This window comes from Grammomys surdaster, unplaced genomic scaffold, assembly GCF_004785775.1.
Source record: "Grammomys surdaster isolate TR1022 unplaced genomic scaffold, NIH_TR_1.0 185, whole genome shotgun sequence".
Classification (NCBI taxonomy): Eukaryota; Metazoa; Chordata; class Mammalia; order Rodentia; family Muridae; genus Grammomys; species Grammomys surdaster.
In genome coordinates this window covers 9,794,801-9,804,736 of record NW_021604630.1, presented here as the reverse complement: position 1 = coordinate 9,804,736, position 9,936 = coordinate 9,794,801, and the positions used below count along the sequence as shown (strand labels likewise).

General features: G+C 42.9%; 1 protein-coding gene across 3 annotated transcripts in view; it reads right to left on the bottom strand.

Annotated features, from left to right (window-relative positions):
* Gtf2e2 (general transcription factor IIE subunit 2) overlaps positions 1 to 9,186 on the bottom strand; it is a 45,066-nt gene extending 35,880 nt beyond the window's left edge. The window contains exons 1-2 of one of the 3 annotated variants that reach the window (XM_028768230.1): positions 9,164 to 9,186; positions 4,549 to 4,718 (exon numbers count right to left, since the gene is read on the bottom strand). In XM_028768230.1, the coding sequence (XP_028624063.1) occupies positions 4,549 to 4,714 (166 nt within the window). In that variant the 5' untranslated portion in view covers positions 4,715 to 4,718; positions 9,164 to 9,186. Of the gene's footprint in view, positions 1 to 4,548; positions 4,719 to 8,624; positions 8,700 to 9,032; positions 9,084 to 9,163 lie in introns of those variants that run through there. The other 2 variants (XM_028768229.1, XM_028768231.1) reach the window with 2 other exon arrangements.
* Positions 9,187 to 9,936: the final 750 nt, after the last annotated feature.

Below are 9,936 nucleotides of genomic sequence, written 5' to 3'. Positions count from 1 at the left end.
TTCTCTCTCTCTCTCTCTCTCTCTCTCTCTCTCTCCCCTTCCCTCCCTCCCTCTCTCCCTCCCTCCCTCCCTCCTTCTCTCCCTCCCTCCTTCTCTCTCTTGGTGGTTTTCAAGACAAAGTTTCTCTGTATAGAACTGGCTGTCCTGGAATTCGCTCTGTAGACCAGGCTAGTCTCAAACTCACAGAGATCTGCCTGCCTCTGCCTACCAAGTGCTGGGATTAAAGGGGTGCACCACTACCACCCAGCTTTATTTTTATTTTATGCATGTGAATGTTTCACCTGTGTTTGTGTGCACTATATATGTGTGCCTACTGCCCACATAGGCCAGAGGAGGGCATCAGATGCCCCAGACTGGAGTTGGAGACCTAAACTTCTATGAGGGTGCAAGGTAGTGAGCCTAGCTCTTCTTCAAGAACAGTTAAGTACTCTGTTAAGCTCTGCCTGCCAGCCATCGCTCCACCTCATTTTACTTCTTGTTACCCCAGTGGCCACACAGATAACGTACTTTACATTCTTAATACTTTTTTGCTATGAAGAAATCTAAGAAAACCGTTTCACTACCTTTAGGCCATAAACAGCAGCTACAAATTTATTCCAGGAAATTACCTCAGAATAAATAATCTATACATGTCTGAAAAACAATGTCATAACGAAATCCATTATTTTCTATGCTATTTTTAAAAACTACATTAGAAGCTGGAAAGACGGCTCAGTGGGTAAGAATACTTGTTGCTCTTCTAAAGGAGCCAGGTTCAATTCCCAACCACATGACAGCTCTTTGTCCTGCTCTGTCCATCCTGGGCCATGAGTCATCCCTTTCCAGTGTATCCAGTCTGTATACTACCCATGTGTTAGTGATGACCTAATCGCCTAGGATGTCAGATCCACTACCAAGGATTGCAGTTTGTGTTCAAGCAACCCTTCTATAGTGGCCTAACACAATGCAGGAATTATAGCATCTCTAATCACAAGATATCGCAATTAGATAATCACAATTAAATATTCTGAGAGACCACATTCACTTAAGTTTTAATACAATAATTCTTAGTGGTTCTACTTTGTTATTAGTTATTTTGAATCTTTTATTGTACCCAATTTACAAGTTTAGCTGTATAAAATTGTGCATTTGAAAAAACAAAATGCACGCAGAGCTCAACACTACTCAGTTTCAGACATATAGATGCTTGGAATGCATTCCCAAGAATAAGGAGACTATATAATATATAATACAACTTTTAGGCTGAAACCTTAAAAAATGAAGCTGTATTTTTGTTTATCTGTCTTTACAATGACATTGCTTCATTTTGTATTTATAATTAATAGCTTATATGCAAAAATATATAATATTCTGGGGGTTAAAAATACATACTGCATCCAAAGGGCTCTGGAAACTCCTTGCTATAACATGTGTTATGGGTAAAATAGGCACACATGCAAGCATATATACTAACATTATTTCCTAAGATCACAGTTCTATGATCCAAACTGAGAAGTCAAAAATGCACACTTACTTCTAAAGTCTTTGTCTCCTATTACTAATCTGCCTATGGTGAAAAAAAAATTATATTCCCTGTAGAAAACTATGAAGGGGATGGGGGAACAAGCTGGGCATGAACATGCTTGTAACCCCAGCACTTGGAAGGCTGAGACAGAAAAACCATTAGTTCAAGACCAATCACGACTACACAGAGAAGCCAATCTGGACTACACAGTAAGACTGTCTCTTAAAAAATAAACAAGGGTCGGCAGTTAAGAGCACTGGTTGCGGGGCTGGAGAGATGGCTTTGCAGTTAAGAACACTGGCTGCTCCTCCAGAGATCCTGAGCTCAATTCCCAGCAACTACATGGTGACTCACAACCATCTGTAATGGGATCCAATGCAGTCTTCTGGTGTGTCTGAAGACAGCAACAGTATACTCATATAAATAGAAATAAATAAATCTGAAGAAAAAAAAAAAAAAAAAAAAAAACAAGCACTGGTTGCTCTTCCAGAGAGCCCAGGTACAATTCCCAAATCCATATGGTAGCTCAGAACTATCTGTAAGTCCAGTTCCAGAGGATTCAATACCCTCACAGACACATACTCGTACATGCATACAAAACACCGATGCACTTCAAATAAATCATTAAAAAATAATTTTTAAAAACGCTGCTGAGTGTGATGGAACTGCTGATGCTCTATTAAGATTTGTGCCGTCATTCCCAGTTTTTGTAGCTGAGATATATCAAATATGAATAAGAACATTCAAATATGTCTAAAAGATAAGTTGAGATCAAACGAGGGGCATGTAGGATCAGTGTAAAGAAATAAATAAAACAAAACAGAAAAAAGCAATGTTTTTTTCTAGAAAGTGGCTCAGTAGTTAAGAATATTTGCTGTTCTTGCACAAGTTTGGGTTCCAGTACCCACAATGGCTCACAGTCATCTCTAACTCCAGTTCCAGGGGACTCAACATCCTCTCTGGTCTCTGAAAGCACCAGGCACAAATGAAGTACACATACACACATGCAGGTAAATATTCACAAAAATAAGAACCGAGAAAACAAAGAAGAAGAAAAATAAAAACACAATGAAGCTCATAACTCATGCCTATAACCTCAGCATTGGAGGATGAAGCAGGAGAACTGTCCTGAGTTTGATGTCAGCCTGGACTATACAATGAACTACAAATCGGCTTGGAATACACAAGAGATTCTATCTCAAAAAAATAAATAAAAACACACAATGATACTCCCACAGTAATATTCATTCACATCCACTAAGAACTATTATAAACAAAAAGACAAGGAAGAAGTAAGTACTGGTAAGGATGAGGAACAACTTAGACCTTCCTTCATCACTGGTGAAAAGGCAAAACAATCTACTTACTTCGGTGGCTAATTTTGATTGTCAACACATCTGGGAAGTGGGACCCTTAAGAATCAAAGAACTGCCTCTATCAAGACAGGATTTGTGCACAGCACATCTGTGGGGCATCTTGAGTGATAACTGATGTAAGAGGGCTAGCTCTCTCACTGATGTGGACAGTGACACCCTGGGCTAGTGTTCCTGAGTTGTACATGAAGGCTGACTAAGGTTAAAGAGATGGCTCAATGGTTAAGAACACTGGCTGTTCTTCCAAAGGACAGGAGTTCAATTCTCAGTAACCACATGGTAGCTCGTAATACTCTGTAACTCCAGTTTCAGGGAATCCAATTAATTATTTTGTCCTCCATGGGCACCAGACATTCATGTGGTACACAGACATATCTGCAGATAAAACACTCACATTCGTGAATCTTACAGGAGAAAGAAGAGGAAGAAGAAAAGGAGGAGGAAGAAGAAGAGGAGAGGGGAAGAGGAGGGTGTGGTGGAAGAGGAGGAGGAGGAGTCTGACAAAGGGAAGCAGGCCAGTAGGAGCACCACACCCCGTGGTCTCTGCTTCAGTTTCTGCCTCAGCTTCCCTCATGATGGGCTGTAAGCCAAACAAACCTTTTCCTCCTAAAGGTACTTCCAGTCAGTGTTTTAGCACAGTAACAAAAACACCAAACCACAACAGTCATTTTGATAGTTTCTTTAAAAGCTAAATATAAATTCATATTATCCAGAAAATTTCAGCCTAAGTCTCTAGGCAGAAGAATTATACATTTGAGACTATACTGACCCATCTAGTGAATTCCAAGCCAGCCTTGGCTACATAGCAAGACTCTATGGATTCAAACTCCATCAACCAGTAAATAAGCAAAATGATGTATCAATACAATGAATAGTCACTCCTTAGCAATAAAATACTGATTCAGCCAATAACATGGACACAAATGAAAACCATGAAGTCAAAGAAGCCGCAAATAAAAGAGCACCCGGTACAGAAGTCTGTGTACAGCAATTATCTATAAAAGCAGCTGTATAGACAGAAAGCAGGTTGTTGGTTATCTGGAGCTGGGATCAGAAGTCACTGCAAATGCGCACATCAGACCACTGAGTGATAATGGAAATGTTCTAAAATGGGAGTAATAGTTGTACCATATTTATTAAAAAATATTTAGTAAATATTAAATGTTTATAAAATAAAAATATTACATTTTAAAAATATTTTTTAAATGTAAATAGCATGTTCTATAACCCAACCCTCAGTAAAGCACAGGTTTTTGGTTTTGTTTTTAAAACTTTTCCCCATAGTAATAGTGTTGTATACTTTTTTCCCCTTTAATTTTATTTTTGGATGTTTTGCCAGCATGTGTGGCCACGAAGACCAGAGTTATTGGTAGCTGCAAGCTGCCATGTGGGTTCTAGGAGCATACTATGGGCTTAAATCCATCTTTTATATTTAACCAACAATCTGAAACTCATCAAGAATATTAAACTTGCTTGGTGTGATAGCATAGGTCTTTGCTCTCAACTCTCAGGAGGCATGCGCAGCCAACTCTGTGGGACAGTCTTGTCTACATAGGAAGGTCCAGGCCAGCCGGGGCTGCATAGGGTCCCTATCTCAAAAGAGAAACTAAACTTGCCATTACTAGTTTCCTGAAAAACAGTAACAAACAGTCCCAAAACAGTTCTCCTCACCTGAATTTTGTTTAGAGCCTGATGATCCTCCATGTTCGACTTTTGCCTTCTTCTTCTTGGATGAGGAGGAGGGTGACTCAGAAGGCACAGCACGCTTTTCTACCACAGGAGTGGAAAGAGCTCGCTTTTTGAAAAGCTCTCGATCTCTTAACAGGCTTGGGTCCATAATGCTACAAAACAAACACAAATCTTTAATATAAATTCAGATCACTCAAACCTGTGTGCCAAGTCTACAGTCCTTGGCAAGTTAGTTCCCACAAAATACAGCGTCACTGCTCTGAAGAGCAGCTGCACATTAAGTGCCATGACCAGGGCTGGAGCAGTGGTGCACAAGGACTTCCAGGACTATCTCAAGAGGAAGCACTCCGGAGAACTAAGCTTCCAACTAGGGTCTCCCCACTCCAGCCATCAGTGACATTTAGAAGTTGCCAGAGATTATCAGTAGGTGGATGGCTTCATCCTCTGTTGCTATACTTTGACATTCCTGAGATTTGCCTACAAGGTACAACCTAGAATCTGGCTTGTCTGCATGTCATGTAACAAATAAAGTACATCAGCTCCTTTGGGGAGCACAGCTTATCAGCTGTGAGATGAGTGGGGAGTATCGTTAGCAATGCAAGAACCAGCTCTTGAAAGGGACAACACCCAGCCACTTCTGCCGAGCCACTCATCAGTGTGGTCTCACTGAGAGGAAAACACAGAATGCTATCTCTAATAACCATGCCAACTTTATAGAATAACCAAGAAACCCTAAGCCAACTCTGCTGCCTTATCAGTGCAAATAGCTACCTTCAAGAATAGTCCAAAATATGCAACTAATAATTTTGAATGGTGATTTTATCTCTAGTAATATGTAGTAATGTGCATATATCTACTGGGATTTGTAATAATAAAAATCCAAGAGAATAAAATTTTGTAACTGTAAGGACTTAAGTATTCAGAATTCTTGACTTTTCTTTAATGACAACAGTATATCCTTCAGTTAGCCATATACCAACATGATTTCCTGTGGCAAAAAGTTTCACTGTTTCCCAGATTGTAGATTCAGATTTGTAACTTAACGGCAATAAATGACTTAAGTATTTTTTATAAAATACATAGACATACATACACATATGTATATATAGAAAGAGACATGTGTTATGTATACACATACACACACATACACAGACAGACAGACAGGCAGACAGACAGAGATAAATTACCCCCCCTTACTGACTCCAGCTGAGGATATAGTTCAGTTGATAGAGCACTTGCCTTGTTTCATGGGGCCCTGGGTTAAATCCCTAGCACCACACTCACACACACACACCTTTTAATTACAAACACAGTTCATACTAGAAGCTCACATTATACACTATGTACCAGTGCTCTAGAAACAAAATCTGGGCAGAAGTTAGAAAGCAAAGTTAGGCTCAAAGAAAAAGGAAAGGGGGAAGGGGAGAAGGGGGAAGGGGAGAAGGGGAAAGGGGGGAAGGAGGGAAGGGGGGAAGGGGGGAAGGGGGAAGGAGAGAAGGTCAAAGGGGGGAAGGGGGAAGGAAGAAGGGGAGAAGGAGGAAGGGGAGAAGGGGAGAAGAAAGGAAAGGAGAGAAGAGAAGGAGAGGAGAGGGGGAAAGGTGGAAGAGGGGAGAGGGGAAAGGAAAAGGAAATGGGAAGGGGAAAGGGAAAGAAAAGAGGGTGGATCAGAACTGCTATAAATGAAATGGTGTATTTTAAAAACCAGTGTTCTCTTATTAACTAAGAAAGCTGGATTAAAATATTAAAACTGTCTCTAGAAGCTGGGCATAGTGGTACATTAATCTCAGCACTCTGGGGGCAGAAGCAAGATTTCTCTGAGTTTAAGGCAAGTATGGTCTACATACAGAGTTCCAGGACAGCCAGAACTACTAGAAAGACACTGGAGGGAAAAAAAGCATACAAAAAATTCCTGATTTGGGAGGTAGAACTAAACTGATCATTTCCCCCCTTCCTAGCTATAAAACTACAACTTTAAGCAACCTCAACCAGAACACAAGAGCCACCTGTTAAATTACCAAGAATCTTACAAAATTCTTTTCTCAGCTCTTCCTAGCACCCTGCAGTGGGGTTCGGAAAAGCTCACACTTGCCCCTGTAAATGAATTTCACACTATTAAAGACTAATTTCGGGCTGGAGAGATGGCTCAGCGGTTAAGAGCACTGACTGCTCTTCCAGAGGTCCTGAGTTCAAATCCCAGCAACCACATGGTGGCTCACAACCATCCGTAATGAGATTGGATGCCCTCTTCTGGTGTGTCCGAAGACAGCGACAGTGTACTAATAAAATAAATAAATAAATAAATCAAAAAAAAAAAAATAAAGACTAATTTCAGTCAGGGGGGAAAGACCACTCTACAGAGGCTCCCTGACCTTCAATGGGGTTATATCTGATAACCCTTTCTTTTTTTTTTTTTTTTAAAGGTTTTATTTATTTATTCATTCATTACATGTAAGTACACTGTAGCTGTCTTCAAACACCCCATAAGAGAGGATCAGATATCATTGCAGATGGTTGTGAGCCACCATGTGGTTGCTGGGATTTGAACTCATGACCTCTAGAAGAACAGTCAGTGCTCTTAACCACTGAGCCATCTCACCAGCCCCTGATAACCCTTTCATACACTGAAAATATTTTAAGTTGAAAAACACATTTAATACATCTTTTTGTACTGAGCATAAATGCCTAGCAACCTGGTACACAATGGAACAGCAACTGTGCCTTTGTGATGTCAACTGGGAGCTCACTGCACAGCCCAGCATCATTAAAGTACAGTACTAAGTCACTAGCCTAAGAACCGTAAACTCAAGTTCAGGTTTTACTAAGTATTGCTTCCACATCTTCAGGGAAGCTGAAGCACCCTAACTGGTTCCACATGCATTGAGTTCCTTGATTTAAAAAAACAGGAAGATGGATACTGGAGATACAGCTTGTTGGAGGCATGTGGCAGTGTGACAGGTTCAAAAAACACTCCTAAGGAAAACTCGGTGTGAACTTCCGGGGAAGGGGGACCCCTGTCAGTGTTGTACATACTTGGCTCAACTGTAAAAGTGAGAAGTATTTATGAAAGGTTTTTTTTTCCCCAAGAGTAATTGTCATTTGGGTTGTATTAGGTAAGACATTAACATTAACTATTAATATGCAAGTGAGGAAGGTATAGGGAGGAGGGAAAGCATGAAAACAATTTTTAAAAAAATTCACGGGCTGGTGAGATGGCTCAGAGGTTAAGAGCACTGACTGCTCTTCTAGAGGTCTTAAGTTCAAATCCCAGCAACCACATGGTGGCTCACAACCATCTGTAATGAGATCTGATGCCCTCATATGGGTGTCTAGAGACAGCTACAGTGTACTCACATATAATAAATAAATAAAATAAAAAATTCACACGTGAGAAGACTGAGGAAACAGGCCGTTTGCAGCTCCTGAAATAGGAACATTTCTAGTTTACTTCATAAGGTCAGATGACTAGTCTGGACTTCTAATGAAGACTTTAAGACAGACCAAATCTGTACAACTTTGAAAAACTTAACTACATAATGCCCACAAGTCTGAAAGACTACGCATTAGTGCTACGTCTAATTTTAACAAATAAAACCTGAATAGGTGAGGCACTGGTAAGGCCACAGCTGGAAAAAAGTCAAGTGCCCCAGCCCTGAAACCCTACCAAAGTTCTCTAAAGTAAAAAAAGACCTCAATATGATACCAACAAAGGCACTCAGAGCAAGCCGTTTACTCTCCGGTCTCCCAACTAACTATTCTTCCTTTTGCAAAAGTTCTACACAACATCTGGACTGCACTGCACATCTTAGGGCTAACCTGTATGGTAGAGAAACTATATCCCACGTCGACTTTACATTATTTTGGCCAATCAAAACCCCCGAGCAGGATATACGACTGAGAGCTGGTTACGTTTCACAGTGGATAAGATACCGGGAAACTAACATTTAAAATTTCCACTGTTCGGTTCTTTCCCACCCCAGAATCTGCAATCTTCCAGCCTGTCTACTCCTGCCTCTGGCTTCTCGGCTCGCCCTGGCACCGGAGCACACCATGAAACGGACCGCAGAGTTCGATCTGGAAAATGCCTCTCGACTTCTCAGAAACCACACAACTCCAAAGTTAAGCAGCATTAGAAGAGGCAGGGGAGACGACAGGCGGAAGGGGACATCACGGTGTCCCTAACTCCACTCAGGCTGAGCTCGGCTGCTAAGGTAAAAACCCAGGGGCCCAGAGGCGGCACAGTCCGCTCGCCCATCAGGAAGCTCCCCGCTTTCCAACCCAAAAGTTTGCCTTATGGACGTCCGGCCTAAAAGACAATGCTGGCTGGAGCGAGCCCCTTTAGGGGCTCGGCTTGGAGAACGGCTAGGCGGCGTGGCGTTCACGCGCGTCCCCTCGGAAGCCCCGTCCCGACTCAGGGCAGCGGAGTCCCACGAGGGACTCGCCCCTTCGCCCGCCGCCGCGGCCCCTACCTCAGCGCCCACAGCCCGCGCCGCCTCCCGGCCTCCGCGTCGGCCGCACGCACGCACACCCGCCCACAGCGGCCCGGCTTCCCGCCCCTCTTCAGCGGGGCCCCGCCGCCGCGCGCACGCCCAGCGCGGACCTGCTGAGGGGGTCGAACCACTGGCCACGGAGCCCGAGGCGGCGACTCGGCCCAGGCTCCGCCCTCCACTTCCTGGTGCAGCGGCTGGACGCTCGCTCCCGGCAACCACCGCGACGCCACTCCGAAAACGCGCGTGCGTCACTGGGTGCTCCGCCCCCGGGTTTCCATGACGACCGGAGCGCGCTCAAAGGCTGCCCGCCACGCCACGTTAACACTACCAGCTCTGCTCCAGTGAAGAACGGGAAGATACTTTTCTTGACACAAAGTCAGAGCTTAGGACCAGCTCCTTCAGGCGGCTCTGGAGTCTAACCCAACCTAGAACATTACCAATATTTTTTTTCTATGAGTTTTTTTTTGGAGGGTGGGTTGTTTTGTTTTTTGAGACAAGGTCTCCCTGTGTTGCCCTGGTTGCCCTGGAACTTGAATTAAAGACTACTTTGACCTCAAAGTTGCAGAGATCGTTCTGCCTCGGCCTCCCAAGTGCTGAGATGACAGATGTGTGCTCCATGCCAAGCTTTTTTACTTTAAATACCACTCACCAGGACCGTCTTTAACCAGTGGCGAGTGGGGGTGGGTTGGGGGGGGGGACAGTCTAGCAAAGGTAAACTCAACATCGAGTTCAACTTCTGGACTTCAAATTCAAAGCTTACAGCTTAGCTTCTGTGCTTCGAACGCCGACTCTTTTCATACCTGTAAACTGTCTTTGGTTTTTTTTTTTTTTTTGGGACAACATAAGATGTGGTTTCGATGTTTGGCAACAACAACAAATAATA